The sequence below is a fragment of the Carcharodon carcharias genome, chromosome 14, assembly GCF_017639515.1.
Source record: "Carcharodon carcharias isolate sCarCar2 chromosome 14, sCarCar2.pri, whole genome shotgun sequence".
Lineage (NCBI taxonomy): Eukaryota > Metazoa > Chordata > Chondrichthyes > Lamniformes > Lamnidae > Carcharodon > Carcharodon carcharias.
This window is the reverse complement of record NC_054480.1, coordinates 111,375,539-111,396,425: the sequence shown is the minus strand read 5'-3', so window position 1 is coordinate 111,396,425 and position 20,887 is coordinate 111,375,539. Positions and strand designations below refer to the sequence as shown.

The following is a 20,887-nucleotide window of genomic DNA, read 5'->3' as shown; positions in this document are numbered from 1 at the left end:
TTGTGACCCGATAAACTGTACTGAGGGTTGGCTTCTGCCCCACATTGTCTTCTCTTCCCTTAAGATTGCCCTGTGTTGCTCAAGTAGCTCAGGTAGTCTAACTAGTTGGATTGCCTTGTCTAGGGAAAGATCATCTTTAGCTTGTAGGAGGTCAGAGTGAATAATCTGCAACACCCATCACGATTCTGTCTCGGATGAGCTTGGACTTTAAATCTCCATATTCACATCCCTCTGCCATCCTGTAGGGATCATTTATGAAGGAATCAACAGGTTCCCCAGGCAGTTCAACTATGAATTTAGCTCTTTCCAATATTTTTCAGGTTCTTAAGTTGAAATAGATGTCAAAGGATTTTAAAACCTCCTCAGATTTGGCAGATGACTCAACAATATCCTGTTGTGCAATGATGTCATCTGCATTTGGTCCTATTGATTAACGAAGTGTGTTTACTTGATCTTCTTATTTTTTATTAAACCTGAAGCAATGCTGTATCTTAAAAAGCTTTTCCAAAATCTCCAATTTTGTCACTGGTCTGGGCCTTGGGTGAGTCCCAGTAGAGTTGGAAGTTTGGAATTGTGAATTCATGATTTTTAAAGTGTGGGTACAGTTTTAAGAGCTTATGGGCTTCCAAGATGGCATCAACTTTCCCGCGCTTAGCAGTTGTGGCAGGCTTCACAAAATGGCACTTCTGAAAGAAGAACGTTTAACAATGGCTGCATGGATTGGCTGTCTGCTGACTTGGTTTATTCAGCAATATAGCATTGGAAGTAGCAAGGTATTTAAATTAACCACTGGTTTGTCGATTAAGGATTTGAGCAGTTACGAGGTTCTCAAGAGTTGGGTAAGTTAACTTTTTTTTGTCTTTTCTTTTCAACTTGGAGGTAACGTGCTGAGATCAGAGTTGGGGATTTGAATGAGTGATGGATTTCATTCAAATGGCTCTTCTGACCAAATTATTAAAAAAGAGCTTCTCAGGACCAGCTGCAGTCTGGAAGTTAAAAGGATTTGGCTCACCCTTGCAGCCTATGCACTCTGCTTGCTGAATCACCAAGGGAGATTCAGTGGAATCTTCTGCTGCAGTAAAACTTCTGCCATTAGCTTCCAGGCTCTTCTGTCTGGAACTTTCTCTGATGAATTTTCTCAGCATCTGTAGCTTCAGCTGGAAGCTTCTTGCAGTTCAGATTCCATTGAAGATTTTCTTTTTCTTAGTCTTACAGCATTTTTGTGAGATTGAGGGTTGTTTGATCCCCAGCAGCCACCATGTTGTAATAGTGTTGGTTACAGAATGTATCTGTTAAGGAAGTCTTCGTAGTCTTCTGCGTGTTAACAGCAAGTCTTTATTAAATACTTGTAACTGTATACATATACACAGTAAAGGATTCAGGCAAGGAGCTAAGTGTTAATATATCTGGCCAACACCACACTGACCCTAGCTCTGGGTCGTTTGTCTTCTTACATCACTGTGCGTGCGGTATTGTACTCCATCCCACATTAAATCTGTGTATGCCAGACCCTTACACTACAAATTTCTGCAGGCTTTTCCTGATCGCCTGCCATAATTTTGACAGAACATCAGCAGAAACCACAGTGTTTCCATCAATCTTCCACTAAAGATACAGCAAAAGGTTGGAAAAACCCTGCGGAAATTTTATCAATACATCAGCGAGGATTGAGCTTAGCGGTGAGGTCCACAGGTTAAAATATCCTGACACCTATCCATAATTTTCCTTCAACCTGTTTCATGGTAATAATTATGTTTCCCTGCCTGAAGATCCAGTGGGCAACTTCACATAATCCCTTAGCAATGCTTCAGACAACCAAACTTTCCTCACAAGGTTGTAAGGAGCAGTGCCAGCTTCCAAATACCTGTGGATAGAATCCATAATGGAGGCCTTCACCTGACTAAGAACCAACAGTTAAGATTGTCTATCACATGGGGCAGAATTTTATGCTGAACGTGAGGGCGTGCACCCGATGCGATTGGTCATGAAATCGCGCGAGATAACATTGGGTGAGCGTCCCAACATCATCCCACGCTCGCGCAATGTTTCTGTCGGTGGGTACGTGCAAAAGTCAGAGTGCTGGGGATCAAACAACCCTCAACCTCACGAAAATGCTGTAAGACTAAGAAAAAGAAAATGAAAAGGGCAGTTACGCTCATTAATGTAGCAATTGACTCTGATTTTTCATGGTTCATCCAACCTTACGGACGGGCAAATCAGCCAGGCGGCCTTTACACCTTTTATGAAACTTCACCCAACGGCGGGATGAGGTTTCCGTTATGAAATAAAATAAAAATAAAAACCTGTGGGCAGCATTTTTATCCTCTATATTTTCAGGTGCCTGATTCTGAAGCTTGGACATTTTCTTCCGGCTTTTTGAAACTTTATTTGATGGTTTTCGGGTCTGCAGCTCCCTGAGGCAGCTCACAGCATTCAGGGAGCTTCCTCTAAGTGCTCGTCCACCCTCTTCCCATCCCCACCCCAGCAGCGCTGAGCTTTTCGGTGCACGTTTCACATTGGCTGGCCGTTAATTGGCTTGCCAGCATGAAATCACAGTTGGCAGTCCATTTCCAGGCCAATTCCAGGCCTGCCGATCGCGCCCGCCTGCCAAGATGAAAATTCAGGCCTTGGTTTCCCTCTGGCAACTCGACTCAGTCATTGCTGACATTGAACTTTTCTTCACAACTTATCCTGCTAATCCTTCTCAAAGCCCTCCCTGCACCTTGCCCCATATCATTCCATGCCAATCCTATCAGTGACCAAAGCATCTCACTGACACTAAACTGGACAACCTTGTTACTGTTTAAGACCACTGTGCCTCTCCCACCATATGTGATTTCTCAGTCCTAGCATCCTATGTGTATCAGGTGGCACAATAGGCTTCACACCCGCTTCCTTCTGCGAGTTGTACTCCGACATTCTGAGGTGCTTGGTCACCCAGAAGGGAAAAAAAGCAGTAAAAACTGGGAAATAAGAATACTGGTCCAAACTGGTCTCAAATGCCTTAATATGGAACACCAGTAAAAACTGGGAAATAAGAGTACTGGTCCGAACCGTTATTGCTTCTGGCTAGTGATTTGCAGCAGACTCCCTGGGAGATTGCAGTGTTATTTCTTAGTCTTTCATGGTGCTCATCTCCACAATAGGCTGAGGTAGAGAGACTGACTGACTGACTGAAGGCACTGTGTGTGTCAATCTATGAAAGACAACCTGCACAAAGGACATAGGGTGAGAACAGGTTCTAGGAATGATTTACATGAAAGGTATTTCTCCTACTGCTTCACTACATGTGACACTGTGTGTAAAGGATGACTTGCACAAGGAAAGGGCTGGGAAGGGTAGTGTACTTCCTCCTGTTCATAGATGGTAGGTTGCGGGTGGTGTTCATGCAGTGAGAGCAAGGTGGCTGCAACTAGGAAACACACTTATTACAGTGTATGGTTACAAGATACATTTGGTTGGTTATCCTGAAGCAGTATATGAACTCTCTCCAGCATTGAGTAGCCATGCAGGCATTGCTAGATGGAGCAGTCACTGCCAAGACCATTTTGTTCCACAAACCTGGATTATGTCCTTCAGTGGTCTCCTTTGCTTGAAGCTAAAATATCGGAGATGTGTTTTACTGAGTTATAGTTAGTAGGAAAGAGTCTTTATAGGCTTGTTATCCTGAAAGAGCACCAGCACTGCAGTAAGCTACATTGTTACAGTCACAGCAGTTGTCTTGGTTTTTTCGGCTGGTGCAGCAGGACTGCATCTGCCTTCCTTCAGACTGCTTATATAGGATGCTAATAGTGTTGGGAGTTTACCATGGATATGTAATAAACATAGTCTAAAGAAAATTTTTCTGGTTCTGCAAAGAGTTACGCTGACCAGCAGCACTATATTTACCGCTGAGGAAAATCTCTATCCCGTCAACTAGCCTTTGTGCTTGTTCAAGATTTTATTTCTCTGAATTACTCACCTCACCACCTCCTCTACCCAATCTTGGTGCTGTCCAGCACTATGGTCCCAAAATTCCTGGAGTCCAAGAAGGTGGAATGCATACATTTTTCCTTGGAATGTGTGGTGGTGTGTGTTTGGGGTGGTGTGGGGCAGCAGGGTGAAGATTTAGCTGCAGCAACATGAAATTTACTTCAAACCTATGCTACTGAATATTTGTTACTGCAAAAGATCAGATGCACTTTACAAAAGAGGTATAGGCCAAAAACACCATGGTACAGCATAGTCACTGGGCTAATTGACCTGCTCCTTCTCGCTGCTGAAATTTCACTGAGAGTTGCAGGAATTCTTATTCTGGTGGTTAAATATAATCCAAAGCTTCTTTGTGGAATGCACATTGTCCCTTATGTACATACTGGGCCTCACATTTTAAGGAAAAAGGAATGTCGCTGTTAAAAAGTCAATTCAATTTTCCACATAGGTCAGTAGGAATACAGCTGTAACAACTAGCAGGCCTTGCTGACAGGAATTTCAAAAATTGATATAATTCTTTGCTATGCCTAGTTTTAATCTCTCAATAAAGTCAATAGTTATAAGAGGCCTCTGCTCCATTTTGATAGCTGAAGGTGTGAAGAGATCAAAAGAAACAGATTCTTTCTGGTTTGTAATCTATGTTCAGTGTTTCCTGAATTCTGACAGCCTGTTAGAGAAATAATGTGCTTAGAATATGTTGTATTCATACCAACTATTATTGATATTCATGTAGCTGGCACCTCTTGTGAATGTCCTTTGAAGGATAAAAAAAGCAATTTTTTGACCAAACTTGATATTAAAAAAATCTCAAAATGCACCTATCCATTGAGTGAACACTACACAAGGTCTGTCCTCTGTCAGTCACTTATAATATGACTTGTAGACTGTTTGCAGGCCATGTCTCATTTATTTGTGACTCTTAGAAAACTTGCTTATCCAAATGCCTCAGATTACTTGCAAGATTTGTTAGACTTTGGCAGACCTTCCTTGTTCTACTGATGCTTTGCTGTTGAGGTGGGACCTTAAGGGGCGGTCGTGACCCAGAAAAAAAATAGGATATCTTATCTTCCAGAAACTATCCCAACACTTGGCTAGAGCTTGGAGGCTGGACTGTTTTATGATAAACGTGTTGCATCGACCCACACCAATGTGGCATTGGCATGGAGAACTGTTTACTTTTGATCACATACAATTTCATCATTAAGCCAGTGGCCAGAATCTTTCGCTGAGCGGGTGGGCGCGCACCCGAACTGCTCGAGCGTAAAATAGCACGTGATTAAGTCGGGCAAGCGTCCTGACGTCATCGTGCAGTTGCGCGATATTTCAGTCGGCGGGCATGCACTAAACTCCGAAGTGCGTCCGCCGACAATTAAGAGGGATATAAGGCCCATTAACAGTGCAAATAACTGGGATTCTTTGCTGCCTGTCTAACGTCATGGTTGGCGGGTGGGCAAATTGGCCAGGCGGCCGTTACATTTTTCAGGAAACTTCATCCAAGGGCTGGGTAAAGTTTCCATTATTAAATTAAAAAAATTAAAATCTATGCACAGAATTTTTATCATGTCTATGCTCAGGTGGTTGCTTGTATTGCGTGGACATTTTTTCTCCAGATTTAAAATCTTTATTTGATACTTTTGAAGTCTCCAGCTCTCTGAGGCAGCTCTCTACCTTCAGGGAGCTGTGAGCACTCCCCTGCACCCGTGCTGACTTTAGCATTTGACCTTCTCCCCATCCCTCCCCCAACCCAGGCAGTGCTGATCATATCAGCGTATGCTTCAAACTAGCTGGCTGTTAATTGGCCAGCCAGAGTGAAATTGCAGTGGAAGGCCGATCACGGGCAGCAGTCCATTCCCTGGCCATTCCCAGGCCCGCCAATCGCACCCACTCACTGAGCTCAAAATCCTGCCCAGTGGAATCGCTTTCTATTCAGGAAATTTAATAGGTTGACAATATAACGTCTGCAATGCAATGCAATGCATGTAATACCTATTCTTTCCTGAACTTTGGGGAACACAGAGACCAATGCTTCTGTGAATGCTCAACCATGAGGAATGGTCATTTGAGTGTGGTACTGGATCATGGCTGAAATTCATGGAAGCATATCCCAACAATAGTCAGCACTTTCATGAGAGGAAGGGAGAAGATTGTATTTTTAGAAAAGAGCAAAGGTCCTAACTTAAACTATTGGCACAAACCAATCAGCCAACAAGTAAGTTTCCTTAGTCACACTAGCAGATTTCCTATTGCATTTCTCAATGAATCGGTGAATTCACTGTTTTGTAACAATTAGAGCATTATCATCATCAGAGAGTGATGGGAAAAGTATGACACTGAAAGAAGGTGCACACTACAGACAAGAGTTTTAACGTATATACATATACATATATATATACATATATTATTAAATATCTGTAATACTGAACTGAATTAAAATGCTTTGCTAAAAGAATATAAGTATAATGATAAATGTATTAGAGATTGGGATTGAATCTTAAATTTTAGTGAGATGTTGCAAACTGCACTGTCTTTACATCTACAATCTTGCAAACCTACATCTATTATAATGCAGCAGTGGCTGGTAGACCAATAGCTTATTTATGGCTGTTTATTTTCCACCTTAGAATTGATTTCTTTGTTGCATGAACGCATTATAAAGGCAGTATGAGTTGATTATAAGAAAGTTTCACTGTAATTGACTTTCTTTTCAATTTCAAATGAAATATGGTCTTTGCGCTCAACTCTGACCAGTTTGCTGAGCACTAATGTGAACCATTTCTCATTCGCTTACAAGCTGATAGTCCTTATTTATTTCAGATGGATACGCTCGAGTCTCTTGGATCTAGTATCAGTGGTATGGCAAGATGTCCCTATGATCCTAAACAAGCCAATGTTGCACTCTTTGCTGGTAAGACCAGAAGCCTTAACATCTATTAGCTAAAACTGCAATTATATAAAATCAATTTCTTAACACTCACAAAATTTAATAAAACACTGTAATTAAACTAGATTACATTGAATATAAAGTAATGTTTCAGTTTCACTTTGGTTGGTTATTGGCTGACCATCTCTCAATTGAAAAATGTATTGCCAAACACAGTAGAACCAAAGAACAGAAATTTCCCAGGTTCAAACTGCAGTTTTTGCTGATTTGCATCCAAAATGGCATTATACAAAGCATGGTCTCAGGACCCAGGGAATGGCAAAATCCAGTCTGATTGCACACTTCTGACTGTTGAGTGAGAGTCATGCTGGAAAGTATGCATGTATGGGGACAGACCGGACTCAATTATGGTAAGTTAGTGTAATCCAACCTATTGTCCTGATTCACAAGAATGAAGAGGTACCAGAGGGTAGCTATCACCCATCATGCTGCAGTAAGGCAGAAAGAAAGGGGGAGGGAACCTTCTAAACAGCAATTGTCAGTGCAATCGGGTGATCTTTGACATGTCATAGCCATAGAAGTGTGTAGCCTCAATTAAAAAAGATGAATAATGCCAGATATTACAACAACTTTAACAATGATGTCCATTGGGAGGAACCTTTCAAACATCCCAACACACTTCACAGCAGCATAAATCAGACAAGAATTGACACCAAGCTACAGAAGGAGACGTTAGGTCAGATGTCTCAATGGCTTGGTTAAAGAGTAGGTTTTCAGAGGGGTTTTAAAAAAGAAGGGGTAAAGAGGCTGGGAAGTTCAAAGTAGGAATTCTCCGTCTGTGTGGTTGAAGGCAAAGCCAACAATGATGGGGCAAGGAAAATGAGGATGTACAAGAGGTCAGAATTGGAGGAATGCAGAGTTCTCAGAGTTGTAGGGCAGGAGAGGTTCCTTGGATAAGGATGGGCAAGATGGGCTTAGAAAAACTTGAACATGATTTGAGGTGTTGGTGTGGACTGAGAGTCAGTGTACGTCACTGTATGTGGGGGTAATGAGTGAAAGGGGATTGACACGGAATAATATTCCAAGATGCATCACAGAGGCATAATCAGAAAAACATTAACACCCAAGCCAATGAAGAAGATATTAGGAGGGGTGATTAAAAGCTTGGTCAAAGAGGAAGTGAGGGGGATGTAGAGTAGAAGTTTGGGAAAGTATGAGGTAGCTAAATGAAAGACTGCCAATGGTGAGCTGAAGGGAGCAGAATATTCACTAGGCCAAATTGAGAGTTGTGGAAAGTTCTGGAAATGTTATAGGGCTGGAGGACTTTACAAAGTTATGGAAGGGTGAAGCAACAAAGGGATTTAAACATAAATTTCAAATTGAGGAAGATAGAGGAGTAGTCCCCCTTATAGATAGGGCTGACGAGTGAGAGGGATTTGATATAGGCAGAAGAGTTTTGGATGAGTTGAATTTTATGAAAGGTGGGAAGCCAACCAGAAGATCATTAGAATAATTGAATCCAGAGGTAACATTGCAAATCTGTGAGTCAGTTCTTTGATCTGTCCCTCTTCCTTTATTCCTCCCATTTAGCAAGGGCTAAGATGATTTTGAATATCAGGAATCCAAGTTATCGGGAAAGATTAGAACACCTGGGCATCCTAAATAATCTTTTTAAGAATATGAAGGGAATTGATATATTTTTCCAGTTGATTTAGAATTAGAAAGAAACTTAGAAATTAGGATGATAGAAATGATGAGGGAAGTAGAACTTTGGTATCTAAAGCAGCTGATAATGCTGAACCCATGCATCGTTGCCCATGTCACTACTTTCAGGAGCTCCACCTGCAAGGCAATAGGACGGAAATCAGGAGAGTTCTACAACGAGCAGGCAATCTGTTGTCCCCTCCCCATGCAGCAAAGTTGAAAATGATCCCAATTTAGTCTGATCCAGCTTCATTGATTATTAAATGTTCTTGTTCAATGTAGAAGATGCTTTTTGATCAAAAGCTAAAGTGTTATTGATTTTCTCACACTGTAGATAATAAGCTTTTTACTGGGACGGTAACTGATTTCCTAGCGATTGACGCTGTCATCTATCGAAGCTTGGGTGACAGTCCAACCCTCCGAACAGTCAAACATGACTCCAAATGGTTCAAAGGTAGGTCATCCACCCACAAGAGTACTTAAAGAAGATATATATGTAAATCATTTTTGTAACTCTTGAGTTTATTGCAGACTCATACAGCCAACATTCAATGAACATAGATACTTATAAATTTAATACATTAAGATGACGTAACAGAGGTTGGTTGTTCTGGAGAACTAGACCTCAATCTGACTCAAAGGCTTTAGGAGAGGAGAGGAGAAAAGAAAGTGAAATAAGTAACTTTAAAGTTGTAATTAGAGCCCATATTTTAAATACGATGATGCACCGAAATATTTATGACAGGACCTCGCAATTATATCCCTGCCTTGTAATCATTTCCAACTACCTCTATGTGTACTATTGGAGATTTAAACCTGAATCAAAGATGAATGAGATTCATGGAGCTAATGAAAGTTCACAAAAACAGCCATGGGAAGGTTAAGGGAGGGCAAAAAATAATAAATAAATAAATTGGCTGGAAGACTTGTAGGAATCATAAAACTGAACATAAAATTGCCCAAATGAGCTGAAGAGATCAATTGAGTTGATTGTTTTATCCATGCCATAGGGAACATGAAATAGGGTATAATCACTGATAATGGTATTTGACCAAAAATACAGCTGTAGCTGTTCATAGATCCTGCAGTATAATCACTTTCCTGAATTGTAGTGGATCATTATAAGTTTTTAATAAATATTTAATGCATCCATCAACCTGATGTTTTGCCACGTTATACAATATTTATTGCAGTATTGGAGATAATCTTAGTCAGTCACTCAAGAGGTAACGTGTTGTACTGAGCAGTACAGACAAGGAAGGTCCTAGGTTTAACCCCTACTCTGCACTGAATTAGATCAGCTCAGCCACATCATCAGTTAAGATGTTAGAGTGGGGCTCAGCATGACTGGTCTGGGCTGGGGTGGGAAAATCTATCCAATCGATCAACTTTCCCACACCTGATCACATCCAATGACCCTGTACTGCAAAAAATACATATGATTCAAGTAGATAGGTCTAACGTTGGTTATTGTCACTACATCTATATAGCTCACTGACGCTATGTTGCAGTTCCTCACAAGAGGAAAATTCACTTGTACCGGAGAACCATTGTCCAGACCACCCTCGTCTCTCTCAAGCATTAATTGAATCCAGGAGTATGATGATCTGCAGTAATTTCACTCATCACTTAAAAGTTTTGTGCACAAGTTTGTACCAATTCCTCCTTTTGAAATGTGCAGCTTTTCTGAATAAATGTGACTGGATAATAAGTTTAATAACTTTTGATCTGTTCCCATGATAATTTCATCAAGACCATAATACTTTTCTTTGAAACCATTCTTTCCTTTAAGCTGATCCTCAGTTCCTTTTCTTCAACATCTATACTTTCCTTTTATTAATCTTATACATGTTAAAGAAATACCAACAATGTAGTATCATAATAATTAATGCAAACTTCTATATTAATGTAGAAACTCTTCACTGCATCTAATTATGTTTGTGCAATTTGTGATGATTAAAGTGAATTATAATGAAACCTGAGTTAGTACAACTGCAGTAAAATATCCATTACATTGAAAGGCATTCAACCAATTTACAGTTACATTTCATTTCTGTAATGGGTTAATAAGTGATTCGTACAATGTTGTATTTGATGTCAGTGATAAAGGAAGAAGCTTTACTAAAGCCTACCTACTTTTCTTCCAGAGCCATACTTTATCCATGCTGTAGAATATGGCCGGCATGTTTTCTTCTTTTTCCGAGAAATCGCTATGGAATTTAACTACCTGGAAAAGGTAACTGGGAATTTTGGACCGGTGTGATGGCAGAGTAGAATGCCAAGTGAGAATTGTATAAGTTTAAAAAACAAACTGGCAACAGGGCTTTGTCTCCCCTCAATCTGAGAAATTAAGTGCCAACTCTGCCCTTTTGCGGCTCTCCTTCCTTTGTTTGCCATTCAAGGATCGAGTGCAGCCCAGTGTGGAGAGAAGCACATGAGAAATTATGCAATCAAAAAGACTATTTTAGCTGTCAAGCGCATTTCTTCAAGCCTACAAGCCTTCAAGCATTGTTAGGTTCTCCCAAGGCAAGAAGCCAAAACTGCAAACTTCCTCCAGATAATATTGCCATGTCCTGAATAAGATGACTCCATGATTAATTGTCACCAAATCTAGCCTTATAGCCCTCATTTTACTTCTAACTAAAATTTCCAATCATCCAACTCCAGTTCATTGGCTTATCACCAAGTAACTTTGCTGAAAGACTGGTGCACACACCAGCCTATCTGTGCAGCGAAAAATGGTATGAAGTTTACATCATTAAGATTCTCAATCACAGCTGCATGTGTGGATCTGCCTATTCACTTTCTACATCATTCTCTTTCTATTCAATGAGTCCCTCCATTTAATTTGGTTGAACTTAGAAACATTGCAGGAGGGGACATTTTATCATGCTGGTGGAGATGGGATTGGGGGCAGATGGGGTGAGAAAATTCTAGAAACAACATCGGTCAGGATTCCAATGTGATCCCACTCTGTGCCAGCTTTCCCTGTGGCAGAATTAAAGGAGAGCAGGGAACCCCCATGTATCTGATGAGCAAATAATATGGAAGTTGTTGGGGTTGTTGAGAAGTCAGAGGTTATTTAGCACAGAGTTCTGGATTTCCCAGCCATGGAGGCTGCTTTCTTACCCATTAGCAACTCACCAGGGTCACCAAGGTGATTGCACAGCAGGAAGATCTTCTTCAATGAAACTGACAGGCTGGGAAGGCTTTGATCAGTTAGACTGAAGAGCTCCAGCCATGGCCAGGAGAGAGGCTGCTGTCCAAAACACACCTTCTCAGAGATTGTGTTTTTACTGCCCGATAGGTGATTACCAACCTCTTGGGAGGCACTTCACTTGTCCAGTCTGTCACACACCTGTAGCTGAACTTCCTTGCACAGCATGGGAGCAGCTCCTCCTTGCACTTCTGGTGGCAGGGTCAAGGGGAGGGGCCCCACCACATCAACTGTTTCAGCAGCAGCAAGAGCAATGTCAGCAGCAGCAGCCACATGTCCCTACAAAAGGGCAGATGAGATAGACACAAACATTCAGCTGGAAGAATGCAAGACACTCAAGCCGGGGTCTCTCTCGACATATCTGAGCACCAGTGTCTCAAGCTCACACGGCAAGTCACTGCTGACATTTGCAGCTACCTGGATCAATATACCAATGACTGGAAAGGCTTCTGTCACTACAAGTCCAACCCCTCCCTCCCCATTGCAGGTCTCTTCTTTAACCAAGTTGTGTCTCACTTCTACAACAAGAGAAAGCAGAGAGGTGTGTGTGTGCTTGTAATGTCTTGTGTGCAGAGGAGCGAAGCAGACCGAGTGGAAGGCGAATGTGAGGCATGGGTGCAAGAGGCCAATAGGCTGAGGGTAATGTTGGCTGGTCAGATGGGGATTTGATGCGACTAGAGAGAGAGAAGTAAGTCAAGCTGTAAGGTGTGCTGGCCTGAGGAATGTTGAGAAGCAGAATGTAGAAGAAGTCAGATTGTGAGACTTCGTACCTGAAATTGTTAATACCACTCACCTGTAATGCCCTCCTGAGTCCACGATCCTCATGGTGGATGGTCTCCAAATTGCAGGGAACACACTTCGGCTTTTTTTATTCTTTCACAGGATGTGGGTGTTGCTGGCTAAGTCAGCATTTGTTGCCCATCCCTAACTGCCCTTGATTACTGCTGCCTTCCTCAGCCTCTTCCATCCATGCTTGGTTGGTTGGAGAAGTTGTCCTCTTCCTCCAGTCCTTGGAAGAACTCACTTCACTGTAGGCCTTCAGATCCCTCATCAGGTAAGAGTGAGAAACTTGGAGGGTGAGGGAAGGGACCTTTTCCAGGTCTCCTCTCCATTACTGTGGTTGTTCCTGCCTCAAAACTCCCAAGTACTGATGAGCTTCTATGAAACGTGCTGTGATCCCTTTGAGTAGAAGTCCCTTTCTCCCCTACAGAAAAAGCGTGTCTGCCTGTCTGCCCTCCTAATTTCTTAGGGAGCCTGAAGGCAGGTTCTTAATTGGTTTGCTCTTGCAAAGGGCAACCACAAAGCCCGCACATCAAGGAGTTGGGTTCCAAATCTGAAAATGGTCCTGTCATTGCACCACAGACTGAGGAGATCCCACCCATGATGAAGTATGCAGCAGCTGCTCAGTACACCTTGACAGATGTGGCTTAACATGTTGAGAAAGGACCTTAGGCAATTAAAGCATTCTGGACTTCCAAATGTTTCACTGAATGTTCAGTGAAGAAATACTGTTCCCTCAATAGTTGACTGCTTAGCTAATGAGTTATTGAGCAGAGACAGATTAGCAAAGGCTCCAATTGAATTCTATGATCTGTGCTGATTTTGATGATCTAAGCCAAAACTGCTGTAAGGAGAGAACCATACTGGTACTGTACCCCTGAGTTTGGGAAATGAATATTCTGCAGCGTCCCTACTCTTGATCACTATCCAGCAACCTTCTCCTGCAGATGTTGGTCATTGAGTGATGATAAGGTCAGGCTGAACTGTGATCCTCACCATGTTGAATAGTCTGATCTTGGTGTCCAGACTGATACATGAAGAATGACCACTTGAGTAAGTTACTATGGAACACCAACACCTTCCAAAAGGTATCAAATTTTTCAGGGAAAGTAGCAATTTTTTTAATTGAAATCCAATCAATCTGCTAACCTAATTTGATGACATACTTACTATCACACTGAATATTAACATAGCATAGGACAAAAGGAGGTCATTCAGCCTATCAATCCCACTGATTCCACAAAGCATCTACAATCTACATTTTTGTTCATCTTACTTCAACCATTTAGTCTCCTTTTACAGTCCATGTATCTTCACTATTCATGTATGGCTTGTTTTCTTCCACAGACCTGATCTCTCCTCCGCCAGTTACAAAAAAATCATCATGTCCTATGGAGTATTTAATCATCTCATATCCCTTTAGTTCCAAGTCTCAGTCCCAACCCATATATTTGATCTGATGTTTTTTTAAAAAATTATTTGTTTCAATTTCAATTGCTTTTGTTGGTTGTCACTAGGCCTGAATTCTGATCCTAATCCACACAGCTGCCAAATATAATTCAACTCTTTCAGCAAATGTAGAATTTTTTTTTAATGCAGACTTATGGCTCATTTTCTACTCTACATGTAAATAATATATTAGTCTTAATTGCACTGCCCTGTGTTGTTGATATGAATGTTAAATATGAAGAAGGACTGACCATACCTTGCATTAAGTATGGAAATGGCCTTGCGTAGATGGCAGATGCAGCATGTAACATAGGAACTGATTCATCAAGACAAGGAAGGTGCTCCTAGTCCATGGTGATTTAGCTGCTCTCAGTCAGAAAGACAGTAGGGTACTAGTTTGGCCTCATTGATGCTGGAGTGGAGAAGAAGTGTTGAAATTGAACTAGGATTCTTGCACCTGAACATATTTCATTATTCCCGTCAGCAAAACAAAGACAAGACCAAGGTTGCCTGTGATTCACTCTACAGTAGAATAGTCACTGGCACTCACCATTTAAGCTCACTTGAGGAATTGACACTTTGACAAACTAGCTGAGGGTGGCCGGTTCCCCATGGGACTGTAGCCCAACTTGACTAAGTGCCTCCAGGAGAGGAAGGGAGAAAATTGGAAAGCAACAGTCTCAAAAGGCTACCTGTCTGAGAGATGAATTCCACCATTGTTTCTCTTTCCCATTTGCAGGTCGTTCTCTCCAGAGTTGCTCGCGTTTGTAAGAATGACATGGGTGGCTCCCAGCGGGTGCTCGAGAAGCAGTGGACATCCTTCCTGAAAGCACGCTTGAACTGTTCAGTGCCAGGAGACTCCCACTTCTACTTCAATGTCCTTCAGGCAGTTACAGACATCATCCGGATCAATGGGCACACGATTGTACTTGCCATATTCTCCACTCCCTCCAATAGGTAAATGCAATTTCCAATAATAAAATGCACATTCCACCTTTTCAGATTTTACATGTAAGACAAGTTAATAAGCCGTTTAAGTGATAATAGTTCTACTGAAGAAGTAGCATTCACTCCGCCTTAATAAAACACAAGTTTTTATACATGTGATATTGACCAGACTTCATCTGGAATTCAAAGTGTGGTTCTAATTTTGAAAAGATATATTACTGCCCTTGAAGGGGTACAGAGAAGAATAATCAAGATGATTGAGGAGATAGAGAATTGCACTAAAGAGCAAAGTTTAAAGAAGTTGGGTTTGATTTCTTTGAACATGAGACTTTGGAATGACCTATCAGACTTTTTCAAGATTATGAAGGAAACAGGTAAAATCTGATGGAAGCAAATGGTTCACTGTGACATAGCAGGTTCAAATGCCACAGGACACTTGTTACAAATGAGGAAGTTCGGATTAAGGAGGGAGGACAGAAATGTAATAGATTCATAGAACAAGTTATTATGGGAGACCATTGAAGCAACCAGTATAAATGGATCTAAATGGCAAATATATGTGTTTGTAGTTTGAGAAGAGATTGAGTGATATTCTGAGAAGCCAGGTTTGTGATTTAAAGATCATCCAATAGAGAGATAAGTTTAAAAAACAAAAAACTGCGGATGCTGGAAATCCAAAACAAAAACAGAATTACCTGGAAAAACTCAGCAGGTCTGGCATGCACACACACACCTTAAACCAGCTTATATTTTACCCCTTCCTTGGATTCACCTAGTTCTGTTGAAGGGTCATGAGGACTCGAAACGTCAACTCTTTTCTTCTCCGCCGATGCTGCCAAACCTGCTGAGTTTTTCCAGAGAGATAAGTATGTTTGGCTTAATGGTTTAAAATGTTGATTTAAATATTGATGTTTATGTTTTCAAACTGTATTTAATTGTATCATATTTTGATATCCAAAAATACTTCAGAATTCAAGTGAACATTGTATGTTTTGGTGAATTTAATGGCTATAGAGTTGAAGGATGTTAATTCTAGAAAAAAGATCAATTTACATTCCAGGCATTCAGGCGCCAATTTGAATCAGGAGAGGGAATTGGGTGAGGGAGGAAAGAGCAAAGTGAGCTCAAAGCATCTCTGACTCAGCAGCCCAAGGCCTGAGCAATTTTAACTCCTGGGCTTCATCTACATTTCTCCAGTCACCTGCCATCCAAAATAGGCAAGAAGTGGCAGCTGACTGGCAGGTGGGAATGGAAATCTGGGTGGTGAGTCACTGGCTGGGAACAAAGAAAGAGTCGCTGGCAATAAGGTAGGTCATGGGGAGGGTTTCTTTTTCCCTTCATTCTTTCATGGGATGTGGGTGGCATTGACAAGGCCAGCATTTGTCACCCATCCCTAATTACCCTGGAGCTTAGTGTCTTACTAGGCCATTAAAGAATCAATTGCATTGCTGTGGGTCTATAATTACATGTAGACCAGACCAGGTAAGGATGGCAGATTTCTTTCCCTAAAGGACATTAGTGAATCAGAAGGGTTTTTTATGGCAATCAATGAGATCTTCGTGGTCACCATCACTGAGACTAGCTTTCAATTCCAGATTAATTGAATTTAAATTCTACCAGCTGCCATGGTGGGATTTGAACCTGTGTTCCCTGGGCATTAGCTTGGGCCTCTGGATTTCTTGCCCAGTGACTTTACCACCACTCCACAGTCTTCCTCATTTGGGGACGGTCTCACATGAGGAAAGAGGGGTACCCATTGCATACCTAAGTTTTTTTTTAAAAAAAGGGGCCCAGAAGAGCATTCTGTAGCTTCCTGTGGTATTCACCTAATGGGGGACACACAATGGCTTCTGAGGCCATGGTTAGAATGGAGAGGAAGCCTGATGACATAATGCAACCCCAATCTGCATATTTAAAGAAGGGCCCCACCACTTTAGGAGGATATTCACGCCCACTGCTTAAAATAAAGAGAGTGGAATTAATGCAGGTCATGGGGTGTGTAAGTCAATCTGCTGCTTTAATAGGTTTCCACTGGGCAGGTGAGGTTGAAATTACCATTTCGTCATCAGTATGAGCACCCTTGGGTCAGAGTGAGGTTAAATAAAGTGTAAGGCCCCTTATCTCTAACATGTGACTCATCCCCTGTCTCAGCAGTGTGACATCTCCCACAGCAGGCATTTTATGGGATTTCTGACTGACGTTGACAAATATGAAAGCAGCTTTGCTCTACAAGTCTGCACCCACTAAAACCTGGACTGAGTCATCAAACTTATTTTGCATTGATGGCAGATCGAGGATCTTCACATCAGTCTGTATCCACACCTTTGTGGATAGCACATACGGTCACACCGGAGGTAAAGAATGCACAGACAGAAAGGGAATGGGTGACTGCCAGACAGAGTAAAAACACTAGGCAGGTAGTGCAGGAGTTCACTGGGTCCATCTCCTGCTCTAACAGATTTGAATACTGCTGTGGGAGGTGGTTTCTCAGGGGAACACAGCAACAGCCAAGTCCGTGGCACCACGAGTGGCTCAGCTGCACAAGGGGGAGAAAAAAAAGTGGGAGAGCAATAGTGATAAGGGATTCTATTAAAGGGAAACAGATAGACATTTCTGTGGCTGCAGACATGACACCAGGATGGTATGTTGCCTCCCTGGTGCCAGGGTCAAGGATGTCATTGAGCTACTGCAGAATATTCTAGGGAGAGAGGGTGAAATCCAGAGGTCATGGTCCATAACGGTACCAATGACAAAGGTAAAAAGAGGGATAAAGTCCTGAAAGCAGAATATAGAGAACTATGCAAAGTAAATTAAAAAGCAGGACCTCAAAAAAGAAGTAATCTCAGGATTATTCCCAGGTGCCACATGCTAGCGAAATCAGGAACAGGAGAGTAGGCCAGCTGAAGGCGTGGCTGGAGAGATGGTGTAGGATGGAGGGATTTAGATTCCTGAGGCATTGGGACTGAGCCTTGGTCAATGGGACCTGTACTAGCTGGACGGTTTGTACACCAGCAGGACTGGGACCGCTATCCTCGCAGGGCTATTTGCTACTGCTATGGGGGAGGATTTAAGCTAGAGTGGTAAGGGAATGGGAACCTGAATGGGGAGACACAAGAGAGGGAAACAAAGATAGAAATGAAAAATACAAAAGAAAAATACAAAAGTGGTAGGTAAAGGAAACAAGGGCTAGTAGCAAATGGAGCCATAGCACAAAAATAAATATGTAAAAATGTTAAAAAGACATCTAAAAGGCGTTGTATCTGAATGCACCGGAGCATTCTCAATAAGGTAGATGAATTAGCAGCACAAATAGAAGTGAATAGGTCCGATATGATTGCAAATACGGAAACATGGCTGCAAGGTGACCAAGGCTGGTAACTGAATATCCAAGGGTATTTGATACGTAGGAAGGACAGGCAAAAAGGAAAAGAAGGTGGCATGGCATTGTTAACAAATGATTAAATCAGTGCAATAATTAAAGAGGATATTGGCTCAGAAAATCTAGATGTAGAATCAGCCTGGTTGGAGCGAAGAAGCAACAAGGAGTGGAAAACATTAGTGGGAGCTGTCTTTCGGCCTCCAAACAGTAGTGATAAGGTGGGGGACAGCATTAAACGGGAAATTAGAGATGCATGTAACAAGGGTGCTACAGTAATCATGGGTGACTTTAATCTACATATAAACTGGGCAAACCTAATTAACAATAATACTGTGGTGGATGAATTCCTGGAGCATGTACAAGATTTTTTTTATGCCAGTACTTCAAGATTTGGTATTGTGCAATGAGAAGGGGTTAACTGATAATCTTGTTGCGTGGTGTCCTTTATGGAACAGTGACCATAACATGACAGAGTTCTTCATTAGGATGAAAAGTGAAGTAGTCCAATCTGAAACTAGGATTCTAAATTTGAACAAAGGAAACTATGAAGGTATGAGGGGAAAAATGACTAGGATAGATTGGGGAACTTCATTAAAAGGCAGATAGGCAATGGCTAATATTTAAGGAACAAATGCATGCATTGCAACAGTTAAACATTCCTTTCTGGCACAAAAACACAACAGGAAAAGTGGCCCAACCGTGGCTAACAAAGGAAATCAAGGGTGGTATTAGATCCAAAGAGGAGTCATATAAAGTTGCAAGAAAAAGTAACCAAGCTCAAGGATTGGGAACAGTTTAGAATTCAGCAAAGGAGGATCAAGAGATTGAATAAGAGGGGGAAAATAGAACATGAAAGTAAATTTGCAAGGAACATAAAAGCAGACCGTAAAAGCTTCCATAAGCATGTAAAAAGAAAAAGATTAGTGAAGGCAACTGTAGGTCCCTACAGTCCAAAACTGGACAATTTATAATAAAGAACAAGGAAACGATAGAGCAATTAAACAATTACTTTAGTTCTGTCTTCACGGAGGAAGACACAAATAACTTCCCAGAAATAGTAGGGAATGAAGGGTCAAGTGAGAAGGAGGAATTGAAGGAAATTAGTATTACTGAAAAAATAGCGCTGAAGAAATTAATGGGACTGAAAGCCGATAAATCCCCAGGGCCTGATAATCTACATCCCAGGGTACTAAAGGATGCGTTGGCTGTCATCTTCCAAAATTCTGGAACAGATTAGAGGGTGGCAAATGTAACCCCACTATTTAAAAAAGGAGGGAGGGAGAAAACAGGAATTACAGACCGGTTAGCTTAACATCAGTAGTAGGGAAAATGCTAGAGTCTATTGTAAAGGATGTGATAACAGGACACTTATAAAATATCAATGGGATTAGACAAAGTAAACGTGGATTTATGAAAGGGAAATCATGTATGACAACCCTACTGCAGTTTTTTTGAGGACGTAACTAGCAGAATAGATAAGGGAGGACCAGTGGATGTGGTGTATTTGGATTTTCAGAAAGCTTTTGTTAAAGTCCCAAATAAGAGGTTATTGTGCAAAATTAAAGTACACGGGATTGGGGGTAATATATTGGAATGGATTGAGAATTGGTTAACAGACAGGAAACAGAGTCGGAATAAATGGGTCTTTTTCAGAGTGGCACCCAGTGACTAGTGGGGTACCACAGGATACCACCGCTTGGGCCCCAGCTGTTCACAGTAAATGTCAATGATTTTGATGGGGGAACCAAACTTAATGGGCAGAATTTTACATCCCGCAGTGGGGGGGCATTCGCCCGACCCGATCAGACATAAAATACTGCGCGATGACATCGGGCAAGCATCCCAACATCATCGTGCACACACGAGAGTCAGCAACACGCCCAACAATTAAGAGGCCTATTAAGGCCCTTAAACAAGTAATTGAATGCAATTTTTTGCTGCCGGTCTAATCGGCTAGGCGGCCTTGTGATTTTTTAGGAAATCTCATCCACGGACGGGATAAGGTTTCCAGCAGTAATTTTTAAAAAATGTTTACACATCATTTTTAGTATGTCCCTCTTCATGTGACTGAGTCATGTGGGGACATGCATCTCGCATATTTAAAATCTTTATTTTGGTTTCCAGAATTCTTCTGATCCCTGACGCAGCTCTGTGCCCTCAGGGAGCTTTCAGTGCGCGCTCCCCCGTGCATACTTTTGCACTCCTCCTGCCCCCACCCCAGCAGTGCTGAGCTCCTCAGCACACCTTTCATGCTGGCTGGCCGTTAATTGGCTAGCCAGCGTGAAATCGCGGTCGGGGACTGATCGCAGGCAACGGACCATTTCCCGGCTGGTCCCAGGCCCGCTTGCCGCTACAGCCTTACCAATGGAAAATCCTACCCAATATTTCCAAGTTTGCTGACAACACAATACTAGGTGAGAATGTGACAGTGAGGAGGATGTTAAGAGGCTGCAAAGTGATTTAGACAAGTAGGGCAAGTGGGCAAATACTTGGGAGATACATGGAAAAGCGTGAGGCTATCCATTTCTGGTAGGAAAAATAGAATGACAGAGTATTA

General features: G+C 41.8%; 1 protein-coding gene across 4 annotated transcripts in view; it reads left to right on the top strand.

Moving 5' to 3' along the window:
- The window catches only part of sema6bb (sema domain, transmembrane domain (TM), and cytoplasmic domain, (semaphorin) 6Bb), a 590,981-nt gene that overhangs the window by 475,697 nt on the left and 94,397 nt on the right, over nt 1-20,887 (top strand). For all 4 annotated transcript variants that reach the window (XM_041204971.1, XM_041204968.1, XM_041204969.1 and 1 more), the window contains 4 exons: nt 6,787-6,877; nt 8,892-9,011; nt 10,705-10,793; nt 14,743-14,960. In XM_041204971.1, coding sequence (XP_041060905.1) covers nt 6,787-6,877; nt 8,892-9,011; nt 10,705-10,793; nt 14,743-14,960 — 518 coding nt within the window. The remainder of the gene's footprint in view (nt 1-6,786; nt 6,878-8,891; nt 9,012-10,704; nt 10,794-14,742; nt 14,961-20,887) is intronic.